At 45.5% G+C, this 27,183-nt stretch overlaps 1 protein-coding gene across 2 annotated transcripts in view; it reads left to right on the plus strand.

The window, feature by feature from the left end:
• Positions 1 to 27,183, plus strand: part of PTGES (prostaglandin E synthase) — a 269,471-nt gene that overhangs the window by 49,839 nt on the left and 192,449 nt on the right. Inside the window, exon 3 of one of the 2 annotated variants that reach the window (XM_078646243.1) lies at positions 12,231 to 13,403. The exons of the other annotated variant lie outside the window; for it this stretch is intronic. Within the exon in view, the coding sequence (XP_078502369.1) occupies positions 12,231 to 12,480 (250 nt within the window). The 3' untranslated portion in view covers positions 12,481 to 13,403. Of the gene's footprint in view, positions 1 to 12,230; positions 13,404 to 27,183 lie in introns of those variants that run through there. 2 annotated transcript variants of the gene reach the window in all.

Genomic DNA, 27,183 nt, shown 5'->3' on the forward strand with positions numbered 1-27,183 from the left:
TTTGGTCCTGCAAGACATTCTAGTGTGAAACAGTTTTGCAGACTCACCGCTGGGGAGGTATTCCTTGGGTATCTATTCTGCGGTAAGGAATCTGCAGCTAGCGCTCTTTATTAGGTGAACAAGTTGCTTACCTTCTGTAATGCCTTATCTGGTAGAACTCTATCTAGATGCAGATTCCTTCCCTACCCATCCATCCTCCCCACTCTGTGAATGGATTTCTGGGGACAGGGCTGTTCCCCTTTCAGGCCCCTAGTTTTCCACACCAGTAGCCTGTGTTCCTCATGGCTCTGTGCTCCTGGTGTGGAAAATCGCAAAAAGAAACTGATGTCAGCGCGCAGAGGTGGCATTTATACAGGCACCCTGCACTTCACTTCTGGCGCACCCCACAATGCCGAACGATGCCACCTACCGGCGTACAGGGGTACTGCTCTTAAAAGATTTCCTGGACCCTATGTGGGTTTATAGGGGAATAGGGTGGAAAGTAATTTAATTTAATTATAGTAAATGAAATGTTAATTTTTAGGAATTATTAATTATTTTAAATTTAATTTAGCATTTTAGTTCTGTAGCAGGTTGTGGGTTTATAGGGGAATAGGGTGGGAAGTAATTTAATTGTAATTAAGTAAATATGTAATTTAAATTATTGGTATTGATAATGTATTGTTAATTATTACCTGGTAATTCATTTTTGTCAATTGGTAATTCATTTTGATTAATTGATTAATTGATAATTATGTTAATTGTATTAAGTTATTATTCAGAGCAGGTTGTGGGTTCATAGGGGAATAGGGTGGGAAATAATTTAATTGTAATTAAGTAATTATTAAAATTATTTTTGTGTATTAATAATTAATGTACTGTTAATTAATTATTAATTTGTAATTACTTATTGCATTTTTGGTATTGAAAATTATTTGGTTGTTAATCAATTATTAATAGGTAATTAATTTTTAACAAATAATATTCATTGGTATTTATAATTAATTAATTATTATATATTTTGTATTTGGTAATTAATTATAATTATTTTTTATTGGTATTAATAATTAATGTATTTTTATTTAAATATTAAATCATTACTTTCCCTACTGTTGCACTCACTGGAGTGAGAATAGTAAATTTTACCCTTACTCTATCCAACACTTTTCCTACTGTTGCTCTCACTGGAGTGGAAATAGTAATTTTACCCCTACGCTATCCAATGCTTTCCCTACTTTTTCACTCTCTGGAGTGGGAATGGTAATTTTTACCCCTACGCTATCCAACGCTTTCCCTACTGTTGTACTCACTGGAGTGGGAATAGTAATTTTTACCCCTACGCTATCCAATGCGTTCCCTACTTTTGCACTCACTGGAGAGGGAATAGTAATTTTTACTCACCCGCTATCCAACGCTTTCCCTACGGTTGCACTCACTGGAGTGGGAATAGTAATTTTTACCCCTACGCTATCCAACACTTTCCCTACTGTGGCACTCTCTGGAGTTGGAATAGTAATTTTTACCCCTATGCTATCCAACGCTTTCCCTACTGTTGCACCCTCTGGAGTGGGAATAGTAATTTTTACCCCTACGCTACCCAACGCTTTCCCTACTGTTGCACTCTCTGGAGTGGGAATAGTCATTTTTACCCCTATGCTATCCAACGCTTTCCCTACTGTTGCACTCACTGGAGTGGGAATAGTAATGTTTACCCCTACGCTATCCAACTCTTTCCCTACTATTGAACTCTCTGGAGTTGGAATAGTAATTTTTACCCCTATGCTATCCAACGCTTTCCCTACTGTGGCACTCTCTGGAGTTGGAATAGTAATTTTTACCCCTATGCTATCCAACGCTTTCCCTACTGTTGCACCCTCTGGAGTGGGAATAGTAATTTTTACCCCTACGCTACCCAACGCTTTCCCTACTGTTGCACTCTCTGGAGTGGGAATAGTCATTTTTACCCCTATGCTATCCAACGCTTTCCCTACTGTTGCACTCACTGGAGTGGGAATAGTAATTTTTACCCCTATGCTATCCAACGCTTTCCCTACTGTTGCACTCACTGGAGTGGGAATAGTAATTTTTACCCCTATGCTATCCAACGCTTTCCCTACTGTTGCACTCACTGGAGTGGGAATAGTAATTTTTACCCCTATGCTATCCAACGCTTTCCCTACTGTTGCACTCACTGGAGTGGGAATAGTAATTTTTACCCCTATGCTATCCAATGCTTTCCCTACTGTTGCACTCTCTGGAGTGGGAATAGTAAATCTTAACCACCGTGCATTACACTCCGTCTAGAGTCCAGTCAAGCTTGCTTGTAAAAACCTTACCTCAACCCTGGGTAGCTGTGGCTTCAAGCAGTCGGGCTTGACCAAAGGAACAAGTGTACAGCATTAAGAAGTACCAAACCAATAGGATAAGAAGGAAACAAGACTCTCAAGAAATCTGACACTCACTTATAAAAATAGACCGTGTTTGTTTGAATTTATAGACACTAAAATGAACAAGACCCACCACATGGTTCCTGAGATATTAATACTTGAAGAAACAGTAAATGACAGATGTTTACTCAATCGCAACCAAGCATTGTTAAGTATGGAGAAAACAGGACTTTTTGAAAACTTTTATTAAACTTTGAGAAAGTTGTATGTGGTCACTGCAGTGACTTTAGGCAACAAAGTCTGTCAGGGAGCAGGTCAGGGGAACTAACAAAGTCCCAAGGAAAATCAGTCTCCCGTTCAGTTTCAGCATTAATGGCAAATTGGCATTGACTTTGATGAAGTGCTCCTGATGCAGGAGGATCAAAAAAAGGCCGAAAGATGTGGTTGTCGTTCTGGTGACAGGCGTCTTCCTAGTACCATGTTTCAGTCCATGAACATGGTGGTACAACTTTGGCAACAGAGGAGGAGGGTGGCTCACTGATTAGAGCGGCAGACTCTGATGCAGATGTCTGGCCTGGGACCAGGGTTCAATTCCCGACGCGGCAGGGTCCTGAGCCCAAAAATGTCCACGGACTCGATAATTCTCGCCTCGGTGCCTATTCTAATCATGGGGTCCCACGCTGCAACTCTGGGCAATAGTTGCTTAATCTCCACTACGGCGGCCCACCCCGCTGCGGGATGCCTGGCTTTCACCCTGGGGATACCCAGTAGGGGTTATCTCACAGGGAAAAAGCCAGGACGGGTTCCCAAGGCAAGCGCCTTGATGCCTTTGGGTGATACGTGCGCTATATAAGTCGCAATACATTTACATTTACATGTCCCTCGAAGTCCGGGTGAAGTCTAGTGGAAAGTAAAACAGTTGCCACTGGTCTACCGGTCTCCAATGGCGACTAAACCAGAGGTTCCCTTCTTCTGGCAATAACTTTCCTTTTGGATGACCAAACTACACTCAGATTACTCTCCCAGAGCCAGTGGAGTTAGGTGCAACTTTTGAGCGTCAGAACCCGGTCTGGCAAGCTGCACTACTGTGGTGATTGACGGTCCAGTGATCCTGGCTAGCAACTCACCACTATGGGCTTCTTCAGCTTTTGTGGCCATGTTATGTTATGTTATAGGAACTTATAAAGCGCGACGGTTACCCGAAGGTGTCCTGGCACTAGCTACAATCCCCTGAGTAAATAAGTAGTACACAGCAATTACAGGTTAAAAAGCCAGGTCTTTAATCCCTTCCCGAATGTCAGGATGTCTGTGATGTTTCTCAGGAAAAAAGGAAGGTCATTCCAGGCTTTTGCAGCGCGCACAATAAAGCTTCTTCCACCCCAAGTGGCTTTTTTTGTTGGGTGGTACAACCACCAACTTGGGAACGCAGGGTTGTTTTAGGCAAGTACCACTGCAGATGCTGTTTCAGATCATCTGTGCCTGTGCCTTGGAGAGCCTTGAAAACGGTGCAAAGGGTTTTAGAGCACACCCGTTTCCTAACAGGCAGCCAGTGAAGTTGTATAATTTCCTTGGAGATGGAAGCATATTTAGGTAGGCCAGAAAGCAATCTCGCTGCTGCATTTTGCAACAGTTGGAGTTTGTTCATAATGCGTTCCTGCAGGCTCAGATAAAGGTTATAACAATAATCGAGTTTAGACAGGATAAGCGCTGTGACCACTGTCCGCTGACTGTCAACCGGCAAAAAGGGAAGAATTTTCTTAATCATTCTGAGCACATAGAAGGTGGCTGGTGATTTGATTTGATTTATAGATCTATAGAGCGCACGAATGCCCTGGGGCGTCTTGGCGCTGACATTGACACTTGACATTGACACTGCATTAATCTGGTCGCCAAAGTTAAGTTTCTCATCAACCATAAAAAAATACGTTTTTTACTTTCCTCGAAGGTGTGGGAAGAGAGCCCATTGCTACTGGCCACCAGCTGGGGGTCCAAAAATTGGCATCATTTCAGAAAAACATGACCTCCGTCTTGCCGGAATTAAATTTTAGGCATTTTGTTCCATGGTGCCTGAACAAGATGTCAGCCAACTGACTCTTGGAGTCTCTTCTGGCTGAGGCTCAGGGCCGACGACTCCTCAAGCGGGGCACAACAGTCACAGTCCTTTTTTTGCTAGTCCAAGGATTAGCAGGTGCAGTCCAACATCCATGTATCCTCGCTATGCCAGGTCCAAGGATCGGCAGGTGCAGTCCAACATCCATGTATCCTCGCTTTGCCAGGTCCAAGGATCGGCAGGTGCAGTCCAACATCCATGTATCCTCGCTTTGCCAGGTCCAAGGATTAGCAGGTGCAGTCCAACATCCATGTATCCTCGCTTTGCCAGGTCCAAGGATTAGCAGGTGCAGTCCAACATCCATGTATCCTCGCTTTGCCAGGTCCAAGGTCAACAGGGTAGTCTTTTTCCATCCTTTTCTTCAGTACAGACAAAATATGAGATCTGTATGCCAAGTGTACCACATGAATACCCGGAAAGTGCCCTTGGGGATATGGTGGTCACTAGCCAATGTGCTGCTTGGGGCCCTCCCACCTTAATATAATGCACCTGGCCTTTAGAGCTCAGAAGGCTTGGACTGTGGCCTTTGTTTAACACCTTCGCTGGGGCGGCTATTCCGCGACGGAACTGTTCCGTCATGGCCCCCCCGCTCAATAGAACGCGCCGCGCAGGCACGAAATCAGCGCCGCGCAGGCGCGGCCGGCGGGCCATGACGGAACCGCTCCGTCATCAGCACAGCGTCACCGCGGCTGATGACGGAGCGGTTCCGTCATCTGCGTCAAAAAGGTTAAAAAAGTTGAATTGGTTGTTTAAAACGGCGCTGCCAGCCAGTAATGGTAGGCTGGCGGTCATGCTTTGTCACAGCTGTGTTGGTGCAAGTAATGCTGCAAACCGCATCAGACACTTTAACCTGCAGGCTCTAGGTACCCCTGTACCATATACTGGGGTCTTACAAGTAAGTTAAATGCTGCCAATTGGGCCAGGGCCTAGTAGTAGTCTCACTGTTCCTAAAAAATGAATGAGCATGTCTGTAATGCAACTGGTGATCATGTAAAGCGCTCCGATACCTTCGGGTCGAGTCCATGCTATACAAAATTCCCTCTCAAAAATAGTATTATGATTATGAATAATAACGTAGCCTAAACATATGCTATATGAACAATGGAAAACCTCGCCAATTACCACCACCATATAGTCAATTGACCAGGGGCCTCATCCATCCACCTGAGCACAGAACTAGTACTAGTTTGCAAAAACTTCATTATCCAGATTAGCACTGTTTACAAAACTACCAACTTGTTGGACACAATTCAGACAACAGTGAGCTGTGACACCTTGCACTGGTGCCAACAGGCAGACTTTTAAACTAAGTATAAAACACGCTTTACCCCTGAGGCTTTCCAAATCAATTCGTTGTTTTCTACAGACTGATTTTTAAAAATGAGTATAGTGTTTAAATGTTACTCTCTACGGGTTTGAAAAAAAAAGAAAGTCTGCTGAACAAGCTATTGACAACATTCATTCTCATTAGGAAAAAGCATTATGGCCCAAAGGCGTCAAAGCAAAAACCGGTCGCAAATGGGCAGATTCTCAGAATCTGCCCTTTTGCAAATGTTATTTTTGCACTTGGGATGCATCATCCCAAATGCAAAAATTACAATTTAAGTAATCTCTAAATGCGATTACATAAATTGCCATTGCATTTAAGGAATCGCAAATTGAGATTCCTTAAATGCAATGCATTAAAGTAAAAAAAAACTGCGATTTCGCTAATAGGGGGTGCAAATTACCATGAAGTTGAACTTCATGGTAATTTGCAAAAACTTTGAAAAATGCACTAAAGTGCATTTTTCAAAGTTCCATTTTACAGACACACATGCCCTTGGGGCATGTGTGTGTGCAAGATGTACTCATATGCAGATTTCAGGGATGCAACAGGGTGTCCTTTCAACACCCTGGCACCCTTGAAATTGCTTTCTTAATTGAGAATCGCAAATTGAGAATGTCTTCCCATTCATTCCTATGGGCCTCTAGGGAGGTATTCCTTAATTGCGGCTCGCAATTTGCGAGTCGCAATTAAGCAATGTTTAGAAATCGCTATTTTTTAAGTGATTTCTACATGCATAGCCTTTTGCTATACCTTATTAGTGAATCCTTATTTTTCGCTAATAAGGAATCGCAAATGGCATTGATGATGCATATGCCAGTATGTGAATAATGCATCTGTACATTATATTGTGTGCATCAAACGATGATGTGACTTTACTTTTTCATATTCATTGCATTGCTTTTGTTTTGAGATCCAGAAAGCTTTAAATGTGAAATGTCGCTTCAAATTTAGGAAATTAAAGCTGGAATTTCCCTGATCACAATGTACTGAAACACACACCCTTTGGAAAATTGCTTTCTAAGCAATCATTTAGCATTTCATATAACGGGAAGACACGGAGGCCTTTTGTAATCGGAGAGGTGCAGAGACTACATACCTGGCCGTAACTTGGTCACTGTTGGTCACTCACTGGAGTCTGACACATGTGTCGTCACATGAGCCCGCCTTCAAGAGAGAGACCTGTTGGGGCTGGCCAATGAATCTTGCCAGGTTCGTCATTGGTAGCAGCACTTTCGCGTGCTACTAGATTGACGGCCCTGCAAGAGACTGAGGCGAGGCCCAGGCATGCAGCGCAGCAGATACATGCACAAGTATCAAGAAGTTTAGGACTAAGCGCCGCATGGCCTGGGGCCGCCATAGCACTGTAGCGGGGCCAAGTTCTGCCCAGGCCGGCGGGCCCAGCCAGCTTGCAGGCACTCTGCAACCATGATGCAGGCACTCGGAGCTTCCTTCAGCAGTGCAATCGAGCACTGCTCACACTGGCTGAGTGATTGTCAGCCAAGGGTCACAAGTAAGGTGGCAGGGGTCCCAACAGGTGGCTTAGGGGCCCCTAATTGACGTGAAGTCCCTGAACGTCAGTGTTGTTCTACATTTTCCCTACCCACGTCTGCCATGCCAGGCATGGTGGCTGAGCAGGGAGAAACAGTAATGTGGCCCCTTCCTTAGGGCGAGGTGACTGCCACTTTGCTCCAGCAGACCTGGGGAGCCAGCAAAACCTCTGTTTGTTTCCTCTGGACGGGGGAACCAAGGGTCTGGGGTGTCGGTGGACTTCAAGTTTACGTCTTTCCTCTCTCCATCAAACTCTCATGAAGGAGCCAAGTCACCCATTTTTATTCTGTTCTAGAAAAGTCAAGGAACTTCTGAAGGGACTCAAACTTTTCCACCAAAAACAAAATTTAGCTCATCATGAGAAATTAACACCCTGTTGTCACTTTAATGACGTCTCATTTTGAGCCTCACTCTTCCAAAGCCATGTAGACGAGGATTACTCTCTTAGCTGTGGTACCCTTGAGAGATGTCTCCAGAGAGACTGATTTAAAGCCAAACATTATTGTGGTGATGTACAGACCAGAGGGAGGGTGCAGAGGGAGTGACAGTGCTTCCCTCACTCTACCACTACTTGTGCTGCTACTGCTCTTCTGGTCCTATCGGAGGCGCCTGGATCTCTGGAAGGTCCAATGCCAGAGAAGCACTTACTACCACCTGGTAATACAACTTTCTCGCATTGGCATCTTTCATGGAGTCTGTGAGTCCCTTTCATACATTCCAATAATGACCCACTCAGGGTATACTCTGAGTCTCTGCTCTCTTTAGCTTCTGAGGGGAGCGAGCTCTGTTTCTCTCTCTCATTAGCTCAGTTTGAGTATTGTATTGTATATAGCATCTATAAAGCGCAACAAACACCTCACGGGTACCCTGGTGCTATGGTACGTGATGCAAACCATCATAGAACAAAGAGGGTAGAACCCTATTAGACAGCACTTAGCCTCTTCCATGCTCATGACGGCTCCCGGCCGCCATGAGTTACGGTGGGCATGTGCTGATGACCACGCCCGCGATCGGAATGTTCAGCAATGCGGCAGAATTCGCGCCACAGTGATGAGGTTAAAGACAAGAGATCGGTTTCTGGGGAACAGCCACGTTTTAATGCTTTTTCTAAACAGAGACAGGATGTTGCATTGTCTAATTTCAAGTGGTAGCTCGTTCCAAAGCCTCACAGCAGCAGTGCTAAAATCCCTCCCTCCCATTCTAACCTTGTTGAAACTAGAGACCTTCGCCAAACAAGCAGAAGAGGAGCGGAGTGTCCGAGTGGGAGTGTACCAAACCAGTTTCTCTGTAGAGGCTTAGGGCCAGATCCATGCAGAACCCTGAAAACTATACATTAGGGCTTGAAATGTATTCTTTGCAGCACTGGGAGCCAATGTAACTCAGCTAAACACAGTGATGCAGAAGAGTCTCGTGGTCTGGGCAGCACCAATTTTGCTGCCGCATTTTGGACGCGTTGCAGTCGCTGAACCAGATACTTTGGTGACTCCAACAGTAGGGCGTTGCAATAATCAAGTCTGCTTAAAATAACGTCTCGTACTATTAATACTCTGGCCGAGTTTGGAAGCAACGGGAGGATCTTTCTCAGAGCGAGCTCTGATCCGACCAAAGGAGCATCCCACAGTTTTATTCACTTGCATCTCCAAAGACAGGTTGGCGCTAAATGTGACTCCCAAATTTTGCGCCGTCTTAGTCGGAACCAGAGGAGAAGAAGTTACAAGGGGCCAGAAATTATGAGGGAGGGGCAGAGGGACCTTTCCAACTGTACAGTATAACATTTCGGTCTTATTCAAATTGAATTGTAGAAAGTTGTTCCGTAGCTACTGCGCACTCTCATGCATACAGGCAAAATCCTCTAAGGCGTTAGACTGGGTTCCATCCAAGGATAAGATAATCTGGGTGTCATTAGCATAGTTGACCAATTTCACATCGTGAGCCCGAATTATATCAATCAATGGACTCAGATATATATTGAACAAGATCGGGCTGATAGCAGACCCTTGAAGAACACCATGCCAGATGTTGGAAAAGGCAGATTGAAACGGAGGAAGAGCCACTGCCTGACACCTGCCGGAAAGATAGGATCGAAACCAATCCAGGGCAGTGCCCACTATTCCTACCTCCTCTAGATGGGTCAGCAAGATGCCATGGTTAACCGTGTCAAAAGCGGCAGAAAGGTCAAGCAAAATAAGTATCACCGATTGTCCCCTGTCTGCCAAATATACGAAGATCGTCCATCACAGTTACCAGAGCAGTCTCTGTTCCATGTTCCGGGCGGAAGTCAAGTTGTACATCCGCCAACTTGTTATTAAGTTCTAGGAACTGTGACAGAGATCTGCTGACCAATCGTTCAAGGATCTTCACTGGGTAGGGTAGGAGAGAAATGGGCCGATAACTTCCCGGACAGGTTGGGTCAAGAGTGGCCTTCTTCAAAAGTGGCGTAACCACAGCCTGTTTCCAGCCGGATTGTACAACCCCACTGGATAGTGATTGATTGCAGATCTGCTGAAGACTGGGAAAAAGTTCTAAGGAAAATTTCTCCCAGATTTTATGTGGAAGGGGATCCAGTTGTGAGCCAGAGGAGACACCCAAAGCGATCCTGCAGAATTCCTCCTCCAAAGGAAGCTCAAAGTGATCCAGGAGATTCAGATTGGCAGTCCCTACACCAGGCTGAATTCCTGCAAAAGATACCTTTTCTACACCATTGGTCGCGGCTACTACTCCACTAGTCATAACTTCTTCCCCTGCTGGCAAATTTGTTTTGAGACCATTAATGATAGTGTTAATTTTTTCTTTGAAAAAGGTAGCTAAACTATCACAGAGATCTTGGGTTGGCTGAGTTATGTTTTGTGAACACTTCGGATTAGTGATGTCATCAACTATTTAAAAAATACATTTAGACTTATTTGGTGAGTTCATAATGATCTCTGCAAAATACTCTGCTTTGGTGGAAAAGATTTCTTTTTTGTAGATAGATATGGCCATTTTCCATGAGGTCGATAGACTGAATATAGTATGTGCTACTGCAAAGCTTACTGAGGGCCCGATTCCCAAAAGTAATCTGAGTCAAAATCCTAACTTTACGACTTTCAGTATTCACAGAAGGCATTTAGGAGTACTAAAGTTAGGATTTTGTCTCAGTTAATCTTAAGTTTTGGTCTTAAATTAAACTTAAGACAAACTTAACTCTAACTGAGCCTAAATCCTAACTTTACGACTAGGATTTTGTCTCAGTTAAACTTAAGTTTATCTCAGATTACTTTTGTGGATCTGGCCCTGAGAGTATATGTATGCTGTTATTTAAACATTGACTGCAAGGTATCCCAGCCTGATGACAGGAAATATTTCAAGCATGGAAATTTATAAAAGATGCCAATGCCGCAGAACTTCAAGTGTATGTCGTTTTTGTACAGGTGCGGAACTCTGTATTAGAGTTCTGTTCTGTCCTCATAAGGTCAGTTATCATTCGTAGACTCCAGTACGTTACTACTCTTGATCTCTGACGTCACAGTCACGTCTGCCACCTCAGAGTCGACCCACCTCTGGAGTCTTTGCAAGTCATCCCTGCCGTCTGATGCTTTGCAGGCAAAAGTTCATTTTCAGGGAGGGATACTATTCAAGTTCAGGAGAAAGTTTTTTCAGTGAGAGGTAGGATCAGTCCTAAACGGACCTGTACTGTGTTTGAATCTGGCAAAAGTGTTCATTCAGGGAAGCAAAATGCCCGTTCCATATGGAGCTGAACACTTCCCAGATCTGGAGGAAGCCTTCATTCGCGCCTCTGCTTCACCCAGATCTGGAGAAAGCATCTTTGCTCTGCACTGGATGCATTTTTTTAAAAAAAATTGCTGTTCTCTGTCCCCTCTTTGAATTTATTAAAGAAAGCATGCATAACATCCTTGCCTTGTCAGAGGGAACAGGTGTGTTTGAAAAGTAGACATAAGGTCAGAAAGAAGAGGAGCTGGGTGGCAGGGTGGCAGGGGAGCAGGGTGGCAGGGGAGCAGTGTGGCAGGGGAGCAGAGTGACAGGCTGGCAGGGTGGCAAAGGAGCAGGGTGGTGGGCTGGCAGGGTGGCATGGGAGCAGGGTGGCAGGGGAGCAGGGTGGCAGGGTGGCAGGATGGCAGGGTGGCAGGGGAACAGGATGGCAGGGTGGCAGGGGAGCAGAGTAGCAGGGTGGCAGGATGGCAGGGTGGCAGGGTGGCAGGGTGGCAGGGGAGCAGGGTGGCAGGGTGGCAGGGGAGCAGGGGAGCAGAGTGGCAGGATGGCAGGGTGGCAGGGTGGCAGGGGAGCAGGGTGGCAGGATGGCAGGGTGGCAGGGGAGCAGGATGGCAGGGTGGCAGGGGAGCAGAGTGGCAGGGTGGCAGGATGGCAGGGTGGCAGGGTGGCAGGGTGGCAGGGGAGCAGGGTGGCAGGGTGGCAGGGGAGCAGGGGAGCAGAGTGGCAGGATGGCAGGGTGGCAGGATGGCAGGGTGGCAGGGTGGCAGGATGGCAGGATGGCAGGCTGGCAGGGTGGCAGGGGGGCAGGGGAGCAGAGTGGCAGGATGGCAGGGTGGCAGGGTGGTAGGGGAGCAGGGTGGCAGGGGAGCAGGATGGCAGGGTGGCAGGATGGCAGGGTGGCAGGGGAGCAGGATGGCAGGGTGGCAGGGGAGCAGGGGAGCAGAGTGGCAGGGGAGCAGGGTGGCAGGGGATCAGGATGGCAGGGGATCAGGATGGCAGGGGATCAGGATGGCAGGCTGGGAGGGGAGCAGGGTGGCAGGCTGGCAGGGGGGCAGGGTGCAAGGCTGAGTAATTAGTCACCAGTGAGGGGCTTTGAGAACGCGGCCCTTCTGCAGACGCCTGGGCTCTGTGAATAAAGATCTGATGCTGTTGCTTCTTCTTGCAGATGCCACCACAATGACATGGAGAACATCTACCCCTTCCTTTTCTTGGGGGCCGTCTACTCCCTGCTGGAGCCTAATCTCACCGTGGCCAGGATCCACTTCCTGGTTTTCTTCGTGGCACGCATGTTCCACACGGTGGCCTATCTCCTGGCGTTCAAGGCCCCCATGCGGTCCGCGTCTTACACCATCGCCCAGGTGCCATGCTTTTCCATGGGGCTGCAGATCCTGTATGCTATGGCTCCTTATTTGTAATCCCAGGAGCCGGTGTCGTGGGAGCCGGGACAAAGAGCCGGAAAATGGGATCCAGTATCACTTGGATGAAAATTCAACCATGGCTGTGACCTTCTTCAGACTTTGCTGCCCCTCTCATATTCCATGATGCTGACCAAGAAACCTAGTCATTAAGGGCACAGAAGGAACACTATGGCTGAAGTTCAAAGTTTCACAGATATCAGCCACAGTCGCATGAGAGATGCATGAGAAAAACCCCTCCAGAGACTGCGTCTGCTGCTGGGTCGCCATTTGAAGACGGCCCAACATCTGGAAGGGATTCATGAGAAGGATCTACCAGTTGGCAGAACCCCACATTGTGTCAGGGTCTTAATGAAATCCTAAAGGTGAGCGATGTGGGTTCCAAGCTCCTTGAGACCCTTCAGTCGCTCTCTACGGCGCTTGCAGCCTGAGCCGTTCAGCGATGGTGCTACATGCAAAGACTTCAAAGGCAGTCGTAGCATTGCTACATGATTATAAAAATTGTTTCAGTGGGATTTCTCATTTCTTTTAAGACTGTCTACTAAAAAGAAGGAGGAGTCCTTTGGGTGTGAAGGTTGGCCATGGTGTGGAGGTTGTTGCGGTTGATGGGTCCTGGCGCTACTGGGGTTACCCCTTCTTCAGGCTGATGATTGATCCAAGGCATGTGCCACTTGGCACAAGCTGAGAGTGTTCTATGAGTGGCAGGGAATCTCAGCTTCACCAGCTAACATGTGCTCTTGGTGTGGTTCTTTATTTGCTAAAAAGCTTTGGGGAAAAAAGTTAACAATGTTAACTAAAACTTTATGAAAGTTATTCAGATAGTTTGACAAGTGGGGATTATTAGTCAAAGGGTGTAAGAGTTACTAGAAGACTCAAAAGTTGACCTTGTTCAACAGAAAATTATTAAAATTATTTTAAATTAATTGTTGTTCTTTTAATTAGAGGGATAGACAAAATAATAAGTGTTGTTAATAAAACTTGATGTTTCTATAAATTGAAATTGTATATAAAAAGTATGCATTTCTCTGTAAATTAATTTGTGTGGTTGTTACCTTTCAAATACAGCAAAAGGCAGCGGAAACATTTTTCTACACAGGGAAAATGGGTGGGTAATTTTTCAATGTTACCTTAAATTAGGAATCTTGGATGCAACAAGAATTCCGGTGGGCATCCCTTACCCATTTCTTTTTCATTACAGAAGCTTCTTGGGAAAAATTATATATCCCTTCTTTCTTCAAAAATGTGTTCCATGCATTCTCCTGGGGTTTATTCTACTTATGCCTTCTGTGTATGGATAGAGTGCCCAGCATTTCACAGACGCAAGGGTAAGGTTTGTGTAGGATATTATTTCAAAGAGAAAAGTGTGCCCACCACCCCAGATGTGGTTACAATGAAATATTTGCACATAATTTTAGCCACCAATCTAGCCTCGATAAAGTAACGAATTGACCCATGTTATCAGCATCATTCTATCAGTAAATACTACCGTCTCACCCATGTAATGCAATATCCTAATCATGTGACGTAGACTTGTCCAACAATGAGACATACAGAATAGCACAATTTGTGTCACAGAATACTTAGTGCGGCACACAATATCCTCATCAGTGTTGTAGACATTGGCCCAGATGCATCAAGCAAAAAACAGGTCACAAACGGGCAGATTCTCAGAATCTGCCCCTTTGCGACCGGTATTTTTGCATTTGGGATGCATCATCCCAAATGCAAAAATCGCAATTAAGGCATCTCTAAATTGAGATTCCTTAAATTGCGATTGCATTTGAGGAATCCCAAATTGAGATTCCTTAAATGCTATGCATCAAACTAAAAAAAATAGCGATTTCGCAAATACTAGTAGCAAATTACCATGAAGTTGAACTTCATGGTAATTTGCAAAAACATTGAAAAATGCACTAAAGTGCATTTTTCAAAGTTCCATTTTACACACACATGGCCTTAGGGCATGTGTGTGTGCAAGATGTACCCATATGCAGATTTCAGGGGTGCAACAGGGTGTCCTTTGGACACACCTGCACCCTTGAAATTGCATTCTAAATTTGTGATTCGCTAATTGCTAATCGCAAATTGAGAATGTCTTCCCGTTCATTCCTATGGGCCTCTAGGCCCATAGGAATGAATGGAGAGGTATTCTTTAATTGCGAATCGCAATTTGCGAGTCGCAATTAAGGAATTTTAAGAAATCACTATTTTTAAAGCGAGTTCTTGATGCATGGCATTTTGCAATTCCTTATTAGCGAATCCTTATTTTTCGCTAATAAGGAATCGCAAATTGGATGCTTGATGCATCTGGGGGATTTTGTCCGCCTTGTGTGGCAGAGATATCCATTGCATTTGTTATAGATTTTCTCCAATATTGGATCTGTCATAGATTCACATGCTTGATTCATCCTCATTGATGAACTGGGAGTCTCAGGGTGGACACAGTGAGCAGTACAATGTCAAAGGTACACAGAAAAGAAAGCTTTAGCATAGTCACAACAGTAACCTATTCACATCATTTGAAATGATCCACACCTTAGCCAATCAGAGAAAGCACAACATTCACTCCTCCCCACTCACTTATAGTTCAGGAATCTACTGCACATTGTATGTGGGGGGAGTCCCCTTGAGCTCTGCATAGTCAGATAGTGACTTTATTCATATTTCCGTCAGCATTTCTGAAGGATTCCACATTGCCTCATCAGCTTGTTAAGCTTACTATATCCTGGATCTGAGTCTTGTGAGAAAAGGTCATTTTGGACCATGTGGAATTTGTTGAATAATAGGCTCCATCTGAGAACCCCCAGAAGGAATGAATATATTTTACTTTTAACCAGCTCATAATGCAAAAGACAAAAATTTGTAGAACATTCTCTGCAAAAACTCCAAAGATCAATGGGGCAAGATTATTATTGTGGCTCCAGAACTTAACCCCTTCCATGCTGATGTTGAGCTCAGCTCGCCATCAGCGTTACCTACCGTGTGGTTATGACGAGCTGAGCTCGTCATGTAACGCGGTAATTACAAAAATGCCGCACACTGCGGGAACAACGGCCGCACGCATGCGGTTAAAAGCAAAGGATGCCCAGAATTCTATGGAAGAAGGTGAAAGAGTGCCTTCTCACTGAACTTTTTCAAAAGACAAATTTGGAGGTAAAACCCTCAATCTCTGAAAAACCACCTAAAAGGCTTTTAAAAACCCTTCAAGAGAAGGATACCCATCCTCAGATGATATCAAGCCCCAAAAACAAAAAGCTGACCTTAGAGCCATCAAAGTAATATTCATCATCTCTAGTGTTGATGAATTCATCATCAGTACCACCTTCAATTCCTCATCTTAGGATATTCCCCAGGCATCAGACTGGATCTGGAAAATCTTGAGCAGTACCTCTGCGCACCGGTAGGTCCATTGATTGGCTCCGTGTCTGCGTCAGAAGTAATGTTGCTGTGTCCATATAAGCACTGACATCAATTTTCATTTTTTTCTGTGCGATCATTGATGATCTGCAGAACTACATCAGTAATTTTTTAACCAACTTTTTAGACCTTTTTTTGAGCTATTGATCCCAGGGTGCTCGGGACATGTCCGTCGCCCAATTATAGGGTTTAAACCATGCGGGTAATGTCACAGACAGGTGTCTGATCACTGATGCCCTTTTGGTTTGTCTCTTGGGCCTGGGGCCAACTCACAACTCCAAGGGCTGCATCGAATACAAGTTAATGCACCCCAAGGTGCAGTCTTGGCGAGCGGGCAATGACGGCAAAAGAAGGCCACTCTTGAAGCCGTTACCGCAGATGGTCGTCCTCGCATGCTAAGACCTATTCCTCCATGTCAGGTAAGCCAAAGAAGCGCAAGAAAAAGAAGTCAAACTAGTGTTCGGCTTCTGTGTCCTAGGGCCAGATGTAGGTAATACGTGTTTTGCGATTCTCAAATTGCGATTTTTAGGGCATCAGAATTAGAGAATCGCAAAACGCAATGTAGGTAGGATTAGCAAAATATTTTGCGAATCTTACTTATTCTTTATTTGTGAATCGCAAATTGAGATTCACAAATAAGGAATACCTTCTCATTCATTCCTATGGGCTAGAAGGCCCATAGGAATGAATGGGAAGACATTCTCAATTTGCGGTTCCCAATTAGAGAATCACAAATTGAGAATGCAATTTCAAGGTTGCAAAGGTGTCAATAGAACGCCCTGTTGCACCCCTTAAATTAACATATGTGCACATGTGGCGCACATACATGCCCTAAGGGCATGTATGTGTGCCACATGGCACTTTGAAAAGTGCAAAAAAAGTGCATTTTTCAAAGAAATCGCAAATTACCACCAACCTGAGGTTGGTGGTAATTTGCAATTCCTTAAGCCAAACTCGCACAACTTGGGTGCTTCGTACATTGCATTTAAGGAATCGCAGTTTGCAATTCCTTAAATGCATTCGCAAAATAAGGAATTGCAAATTTTGCGATTCCTTATTTTGCGTGTGGGTTTTTGTGTGCTACATAGCACACTGCCCAAATAGCGATCGCAAACGCTGAAATTCTGCGAATTTCAGCATTTGCGAACGCAATTAGGCTTCCTACATATGGCCCCAAATGCTGTGCTTCTAGGGTATGCTCCCACAATCCACCTGTAGTACCAACATCAGGACCTGCTCCACACTACCCTCAGTTCCCAGAAGCCAGAACGACACCCATCCTTTTGAAACAATTCTATGACATCATGCATGTTACTTTGAGCCACTGAATCCCTCTGGCGTGCCTCAAGCCCCAAGGAGCCGCGAGGTGCCCTGGCTGGGTTACCACTGGCAGGTCTGCCCGACGCCATCTGCACCCTCTGGATCCATGGTCTGATCCATACCGACGCAGGCATGGATGCCTTAATCCACCCCGGCTGCCTCCCCTTTGGTGCCTTTATGACAACAAGCCCATCCTCCTCCCCAACTCCGTGACGGCGCCATCCAGGCTCTACCTGCCCCTGGACTTCACGCCACTAGATTGTCCCTAATTTCCTGAAAGGAGAGATGAGGAGGAATGGCTTGGTCCCCTGAAGGAGGACCCTGACCCAGCTGAAAACTGGTAGGAGAGCTGGATGGCACCAGTAGTTTGGACACTTCCCTAGACTTTGGCATGCTTTCTCCTCCGGGCTCGGTTTGGGAAGAAGTTGCATCCTTCACCACCGTAATACGGAGGGTAGCGGAGGTCCTTGAACTACAGCCGCTGGTAGTGGAGGTCAAGACCAACATGTTGACTGAGGTGCTTCACCCAGGAGCTGGTTCGGCTGACCCCTTACCCACCTTTCGTAAAGCCCTAACCGACATTCTCCTGGGGGCCTGGGTCAAATCTTGCGGGGGGGCTCCTGTGTACCGCATGATTGACCACCTGAGAACCTGGTTGTGCAAGCCTCAACCTCTAAGGGCAAGCCAGGTTCACTCCCTTCCACCCCACCAAACAGGGAATCAAAGAGGCTGGACACCTTTGAGAAGCTCCTTTTTTCTTCCATCAACCTACCCGTGCAGTTGGTGAACACTGTTTGCCTCTTGGGCTGTTACTTCCATGCATTGTGGGACTCGATTGCACAGCTGCCTCCCGTGCTTTGCGCTTGTGGATGGCCGGGATGCAGCAGAGTTCACCAGTAGGTGCAAACTAGACATGGCAGACTCCCTAAGTAGAGCCATGGACTCTACGGTGGTGCTGCCCCGCCACACCTGGTTGTTGTCCACTAGGTTTTTGGGGGATGTCCAGGCGTCCCTGATGAAATGCCTTATTTAGCAACAAGGCTGATACGGCGTTCAAGCCCTTTCGAGAGAGCCAGGTCACCACCAGACCCCTCGGGCTCTCTCTATCTGCCCGATCTCAGCAGCAGTCCTTTTGCCTCTACCACAGGCATGGCCTGGGCACCTATAGGCATCTGCTATGCCAGATGTACCCTCCCGTACACCAACCTGCCCATCTGTTTGTGGACAGGACCGTGGATCCCAAAAAGAATGCGGGAGCCAGGCCCAGCAACCTGTCCAGTCCCTCACCGCTCCAGCAGCCACAGCCTCTAAACCTCTTTAGTATACCCTGCATCCATCACAGCCGTCCCATTGATGGCAGAATCCGGGACAACCTGCTCCAATGGACGGCAAAAACCTCCAAGTGGGTGCTTCAGATTGTGCAGAGGGGGGGACTCCTTTCCATTTATGAAAACCTGCCCGCCTTTGTCTCCAGCCCAAGAACGGCTGACAGAGGATCAATCTCCATACTCTTTCAGGAAGTGCAGGCTCTTTTGGCCAAAGGAGCCATCGAGAGGGTGCCTGCGGAAGAAGTAGGTTGTTGTTGCTATTCCTGCTACTTTCTACTGCTGAAAAAGGATGGAGGATTTCGTCCTATCCTAGCTCTGTGGCTCTCAATGCCTGTCTGTGGAAAGAGAAATTCAAAATGCTCACTCTGGCTCGAGTCGTGTCTGCCACGGACACTGGAGATGGATGGTAGCAATGGATTTACAGAACGCTTATTTTTACATCCTCTTCCTGCAAGCCCACAAGCGTTACGTGCAGTCACCGTGGGTCACAAGCATTTTCGGTTCACTGTGCTCCCATTTGGCTTCACCAGCTCCCCTCGGGTGTTCACAAAAGTGATGGCAGTGGTTAAGCTCATCTTTGGAGGTCTGGGGTTTCAGTTTTTTCCTACCTTGATGACTGGCTACTGAAGGCGCGCTCACCCCAGGCAGTCGTCACCCACCTGTAGATTACGGTAGACCTTTTTACACTCGCTAGTGTTTACTATCAACATGACAAAGTCACACCAGACTCCTTCTCAGACGCACCTGTTTCATCCGAACCATTCTGGATACAGTGCAGTTCCGCACCTACCCTCCGGAGTGGAGAGTCCAGTATATTCTGGCTAGGATCCCAATGTTTCAGCCTACGTGCTGGATTGCGGTGAGGCTGACTCTGAGGCTGCTCCCTCTGATGGCCTCCTCCGTCCTCCTGGTAAAGCATGCCAGATGGCATACGCGGGTTCTGCAGTAGGATCTGAAGTTCCAGTGGGCACAGCGCCAGGGGAATCTCTCCACCCTGATCCAGATTTCAAGGGAGACTGCACAAGATCTGCAGTGGTTGTTGACAAACCCCAGTTGGGTCAGTAGCATGCCCCGCTCTCTTCCCCGACCCAGAGCTGACAGTTGTGACTGATGCATCACTTCTGGGTTTGGGGTGGCCATCTGGGAGAGGTGGAGATCAGAGAAATCTGGTTCCCAGCAGAATCTCAGCTTCTTATCAGTCTTCTGGAGCTGAGTTCTTGGACAAAACCACTGCTATGTGGTATCGCAGCAAACAGGGTTGGGTGGCGTCTTGGAACCTGTGACAGAGAGCTCTGAACCTCTGGATTTGGCGGTGATGCCAGGATCTTTTCTTGGTGCTGTAGTGTAGTTCCTATAGTCCCAATAGGCTCTGCGCATTGGAATAATATATTCAGCAGTATAGACGTAGGACTGTGTTCAACTAGGTCTCTACTGACTATATTAGACTTAAGTTTTTGCCAGCTAGCTCAGAGGTCACTAGAAACTTTCTCGAATAAACGAGGAGGAGTTTAACCTCCCTGGATAGACAAGAAGGGATTAGCTTCTGACAACCATATAACATGACAACTTTGCTCTCTCAGAATAAGAGTGTATCTCTAGAGTCGTGTGAAAACAATAGACGGCTATTTCGCTCAGTCAAATGTGCATACTTAGTTTCACCAGAGTGCAGAGAAAAGAAAGACGGGCGTTTTCAATAAAAGGTTGTTGTTTATTGAGTAGTCCTCTTCCTCATACAAGAGAAATGAATTGCCACAATTGCAATACTCATAGTAAAGTAAAGTGCGTACAGTAAAAGGAGGATTAAGAAATAATACTGTAAAAGCATTGATATGGTTTCTTAGCCATAAGATACTTTAAAATAGAAAAAATATATGCATACTTATATACATTGACTAACGTACTCAACTGGTGCTTCTAAATACGCCTACCCCGGTGTACCTGACCTAAGCCTAATACGTGGGAAGGAGTAAGTAAGTAGCAGTTTAAGTTAAGTTTGTTTTGCCAAGAATCTGACTCAAGAATTCTCTCCAAGGTTTTAGTCAGCTCCGTACCTGGGTATTAGAAAGCAGGAGGTCTGGTATCTCTCTTTCAGGACTCGATATCCCAGTAACCCGCGAAGGTATCTGGAAACACCAGAGCTGGATTTCTCAGCAGGAGAAAAGACAGCGTCTCTCTCAGTGCGTCAAAAGGGAGGGGCAGCGTCCGTGGGCTCTCGCATCAGCTGGGCTCTCGGGCAAGTAGATAGCTGCTCTGCTCCAAAATCACCACCGTGTGTTTGCTTAAGGCAACATTGGTATATTTATACCTGAAAGGTGCCGGGTTTGACGTAAGGTTGGACATAAGACGTCAATAAAGATGTCACTAAGAACTGGCCGTTCTTACAGTGCTTTACAGGAGTTCTCGGATGAAATCAAAACAAAAGCAATGGGGATTTCCCAGGTTGCTGGAGGTTTGGATTGTTTAGAGAACTCGTTGTGCTTTCTAGGGGCCGGGGAAGTAGCATTGCTTAATGTGACAGCATGTGCTACGACTGAATATGGATATGATTATTATGCCGTTATAGGGATATTATTGATTATAACCGAACAAGGGCATAAAATAGTAATATCGAATTAGGCTCCTGGATAAAAACACAATAGTGCACAGCACCTGGCTGGCTCCTTGAATGCCAGGGAGACAATCTCAGCCGCTGATGATTATTGATCACGAATTGCAACTACACATGGAGATGGCAAAAGGTTTTTTCTATGAATGCGGACAGCCTTGGCTCAATATCTTGCCAGTGATGAAAACGCGCAATGTCCGTACTTCTGTCATTGGAGTTTCCAAAGTGGCTCTCGCTCGGAGACGCATTCCTTTTGGAATGGAAATCTGGACTCATGTACGCTTTTCTGCCGTTACTGCTCTTGCCCCAAGTTCTCAATAAAATCAGGACCGACTGAGCTCAGGTCATCCTACTGGCTCCAGATTGGTTTCGGGGAGTATGGTATTCCAAAATACTGAGAATGAGCATTGGTCCTCAGATCAGGCTTCCCCTTCAGGAGGATCTCCTGTTGCAGCAGCGGGGCACGGTCCTGTACCCGAACCTGCGCACACTCCATCTTCAGGCATTGAGATGAAGCGTCAGCACTTGGGAGTTTTTGGTCTTCCTCCTGAGGTCTGTGATTTTATCTTGGCAGCTAGGCATCCCTCCGTCAAAACGGCATACACCTGCGTTTGGAGTAAGTTTGTATCCTGTGCTCCTCATGTCATGTGGATTCCCTTTCTGCACCTTTGTCGGAGGTGTTGCTTTTTGTTTCATCTTTACCCAGCAAGGCCTTTCCCTTTTTGGTTATCCTGTGGATATCGGGCCTACCACCATCCCCGTTCAAGTCACCTGTTGTGTCTTGGTTTCTGAAAGGCTTACAACACTTTTTTCCTCCTACCCCCTTTGCGATGCCCCGGTGGGACCTCAATCTGTCCCTCGTGTTTTTGATGTGTTCTCCCTTCGAGACACTGAACAGCTGTCCCAGCGGCTGTTGACTCACAAACACGGTCTTCTTAGTGGCCACTACATTGGCCAGGAGGGTCAGAAAGCTTCAAGCTCTGTCAGTCCACCCTCCTTACCCCAGCCATTTGCCTGACAAACTGGTCCTCTCGACGTGTGTCTCCTTCCTGCTGAAGGTTGTCAACACGCTTCATGCCAGCCAGCGTATCACTCTTGCTACTTTTTTCACCCCATCTCATCCAGTGCAAACCCATCAACAGAACGCCAGGGCGATGCTTATATAGGCATCGCAACATCATTTCGAAGCAGATAAATCAGACGTGGAGCCGATGGGCGCCACCTACTTGTGTGCAGAGGTACTACTCAAGATTGTCCGGTTCTAGTCTGACACCTGGGGAATATTCTAAGGTGAGGAATCTGCAGTGAGAAGGAGTCGCTACCAGAAAAGGCATTTCAGAAGGTAAGTCACTTGTTCGTCAACAACATAATTTACGATTAAAAAATCACCAATTTTGACCACACCAATGCTGTCGAAAATGACTCCGTAAAATGTAACACTAGCCCCAAGACTCCATCGACCAAGACACCATTGAGTAAGACACCATTGAGTAAGACACCATTGAGTAAGACACCATTGAGTAAGACACCATTGAGTAAGACACCATTGAGTAAGACACCATTGAGTAAGACACCATTGAGTAAGACACCATTGAGTAAGACACCATTGAGTAAGACACCATTGAGTAAGACACCACCGACCAAGACACCATTGAGTAAGACACCAAGACACCATTGAGTAAGACACCAAGACACCATTGAGTAAGACACCATGAACAAGTACAGCAGCTTACAGCACAAATTATTTATTTATAAAGTTTTATATAGCGTGGAGTGGATCCCGAAGGATATCAGAGAGCTTTACAATTATAGGGAAAGGTAACAATCAGATCATGAATCAATAAAAGTCAATACTAAAGTAAAGTCTAAACATGAATTATGTGGGGCTTCTACTAAGCATTTAAACAAGTGGTAAACAAGTAATAGAACATTTGCAGACCTGGGTTAGCGCGGGATTGGCAAGAAGATGTAACATAATGATTTAAGGGGAGCACACACAATAATCATGTACAGGAATAATATCACTACCAAATAATAATCAAATACGAGGATGAATCATACTATACAAAGTCCGATGCCTTTCGGGCGGAAAATAAAGTACAAGAAGGTATATATATTGTCCCTCTTATTAAGGTACGAACTTCTTCAGTCTTCAAAACCATGTCAGCCTTTGCACCGACAACGGAAACACTGTGGTTGAGAATGGATGGATATACTACCAACACCAACAAAACACAAAATAATCCTGATTTTTGAAAAGGGTATTAGAATGACATTTATGACTGAACATGCTACCACAAGAAAAGTTTTACCTCATCCACTGCACTGTGTTCCTGACACAGAAAACGTAGACAGAAAGGTATCTTTTAGACCATCATAAAGTCGCAATCAGTGGAAGGTTAAACACCAGTGTCGCGAGGAAGGAGAAGGACGAATATGAGTAACTCATGTTTGCAGAGGATCAGAGCCAGATACACAGTCCAGACACTGGCCGCTCTCCCCAACCCCTTTGTCCAGCATCCGGATGTGATGAAGATGATGATGATCGATGACAATACGAATTGGACACTTCTGAGCACACAAATCAAGCACCCCCTGAAGAGATGGAGCAGGTACTCAAGGATCTGTGCCTGCTGATTATTAGAAATGATTTTCTGAGCTGAATCCTTCGAATCATAGATAGCAAACCTACAACTCCAGAGGGCTCCAGACCACAATCGACCACACCACGTACGCCAGTGCAACTCCCATCCAGGCGCTGTCCGCTAACTCCGTCATCACAGCATTCACCTCTGGCGCCTAAGTCTATTTCCCAACATGGTGCAGATACAAGCGATGATGAAGAAGAGAGAGAGAGTTAAGACACCGTTGACGAAGACACTGTTGACGAAGACACCATCGACTAAGACACCATCAACTAAGACACAATCAACCAAGACACTGTTGACGAAGACACCATTCCCAAGACACCGTTGACTAAGACACCATCCCCAAGACACCGTTGACTAAGACACCATCCCCAAGACACCGTTGACACCATTGACTAAGACACCATCCCCAAGACACCGTTGACTAAGACACCATCCCCAAGACACCGTTGACACCATTGACTAAGACACCATCCCCAAGACACCGTTGACTAAGACACCATCCCCAAGACACCGTTGACTAAGACACCATCCCCAAGACACCGTTGACTAAGACACCATCCATGAAGATGGAAAGTTAGTGCACGTGACTCAGTATTTGACCCCGATTGGGACAATTGTGTTGCTTCTACTATGCAAGAGTGGCTGAACCAAGCACACAGACAGTAATCCAAATGCTAAATACAAAGGGAGATTTTAGACACTTGATAAAAGTGGCTGTTGACTTCTTTCACCCAACATATAGCTGTTGAAGGACCCAGACTTGGAGCCCAATGGGAAACAGATCAACAATGACCCCTGCATGATTCAAAGTGGACTCGGATACTAGTATGCCCTCTTAAGATATCCCATAATGCATCATTTTAATTGATTTAATAATGCTGTAGCCCATTCTATTATGGCATAAAATGTGGACATCGGACTATACTTGCTTAAATTGTGCCATTATTAGGGATTGCCTTAAGGCAAGCTCATCTTTGTGTATTCCCTGGTTGACATATATCCACTGTTTTTTCTTTGATCTGGGGTATCCTTACTATTATGAGAAGCCCGAATCCTAGGAAGCTATTAATAGAAAAGACTTGAAAAACGGATGTATGGCGCACCTTGAAAATCTCAGATTGACCATTGAAATAATAAAACCTAGGGCCATATGTAGGTAATTGCCAAATACCGAAATTTACCGATTTGGTATTAAGAATTCGGGATTTGTGATGTAGGTACATATTCGATAAAAAATACAGAATAGTTAATATTCCTTATTACCAAATCGGTACGATTCGGTAATAGGGAATACCTACCCATTCATTCCTATGGGCTTGGAGGCCCATAGGAATGAATGTGAAGACATTCGGTATTACAGATTCGGTATTACCGAATCGGTAATACCGGGAGGTATTTCAAGGGTGTCAGGGTGTCCAAAGGACACCCTGTTGCACCCCTGAAATGTGCATGTGTGCCACATGGCACTTTTAAAAAAGCAAAAATTTGCTTTTTTTAAGGAATTCCGTAATTACCACCAACTTTAAGATGGTGGTAATTAACGAATTCCTAAGGCCTAAAAGCACTCTTAAAAGTGCTTCCTACATTGCATTTAAGGAATTGGGGCCATATGTATCAAGCAAATTAGCATTCGCAAAGGCCGAAATTCGCATGCTAATTTGCTAAATGATATGTATGAAACATTTTAGCTGCAAAATAAGGAATCACAAAATTTGCCATTCCTTATTTTGTGATTGCACTTAAGGAATCGCAAATTTTGCGATTCCTTAAATGCAATGTATCAAAGAAAAATTACTTCAAAAATGCCCATAAGGATTCGCAAATTACCACCAACTACTACTACTACGACTGATGCTGAACCCCCACACATGTTGTGGTCCTGCCAGTCTGTAATACCTACATGGGATGAGGTCACCACAATACTACCATAAGTAACAGGGCACCAGGTGTGCAGTCCATTAGAAATGTGTGCACTGGGTCTTATGCATCCCCAAACACAACATTGCAGCTCTGAAGTTTATTAACTTAACATTGCTGTTAGTACATCACAACTTTACCAAGCACTGGAAAAATGCCAACCCGCCTACATCCATGAGATGGCTGCAAGTGACTATTGGATGGTTAAATGCTGAAAGCAGACTTTTGTGGAGTGAGCTGGCCTCAGGAAAATCCCTATAACCCATCGATGAGACGAGATGACGGAATCTCTAAAAACATACACCAGCAATGGCGATCTTCCTCTGCGAATTGTCCCTTTTACATACAGTTCTTTTCTTTTGATCTTACCTGATGTTTTTTTGATGTTGTTGGATCAACCTGGAAGCTTCATCCACTACTGACTAAATACACCTCAGGACACAATCTCAGACCCATGGGGATGGCACTGGTGACGGTTCCAAGAATCCTCAGAGCACGTATAGGGGCCCGCTCCTTCAGGTAATTGGCAGCAGAAATCTGGAATACCTTGCCAATCGCCATCAGAATGGAACCAAGCAAAAGTATCTTCCGCAGACAGCTGAAAACATGGCTGTTCACAAAAAAATGAATATTGTACAGTTTTACGGACCTTACTGGGGGCAGCAGCAGACTCATTAGATATGTCTCAGCGCGGGGACACACCGGTTGGTGTAACCATGTGCTCTACAAATGAATAAATAAATAATAAAAGCTGGAGGCATATATCTCAAGGTTGACATCTACAACCAAGCAACATTCATAAATGTCGAAGACTCACGGCACAACATCAAGACACACAACACCGTCGAGGCAACCTGTGCCACATGAAAAGCATTCAATAATGTCGAAGCCACAGGCTACGTGGAGGCCTATAGAAAAATCCTGCACGACGTCAAAGGAGAAGCATGTATCAACATTGACAGAGAAAAATGTTGGCCTCAATTGATGTCCCCAGAGGTCCAAATCATTTCATGGCATCTTCTCACAGAGGATCGAAAAGTGCGGCATCTCGCATCTGGCCTTAGCCTGTCTGGAATCTTTCCTTACTGATAGTAGGCAAACAGTAGTAGTAGGACCTTTTATATCCCCTGAAAAAAATGATTATTTTAGACATCCCGCAGGGATCATCGCTCAGGCCTGCATTGTTTAACATATATATGGCCCCCCTTATCTCATTGATCTCCTCTTTTGGAATTGATTCTCCTTCATATGCTGATGACACACAGCTCATCCTGGCCCTGGATAAAATGCCCATTGCCTCTGAGATGAACTTTAAACCCTATTTAACTGAGGGTATTCGGTGGATGTAATCTGACCACTTAAAATTCAACACCGATATGACAGACACCATGTATGGTGGCTGAATTCTGCACCCTCTCCGCCATATACCATGAGGTAGAAAACATCTGTGCGCGACATTTTATTC

The sequence above is a fragment of the Lissotriton helveticus genome, chromosome 5_1, assembly GCF_964261635.1.
Source record: "Lissotriton helveticus chromosome 5_1, aLisHel1.1, whole genome shotgun sequence".
Lineage (NCBI taxonomy): Eukaryota > Metazoa > Chordata > Amphibia > Caudata > Salamandridae > Lissotriton > Lissotriton helveticus.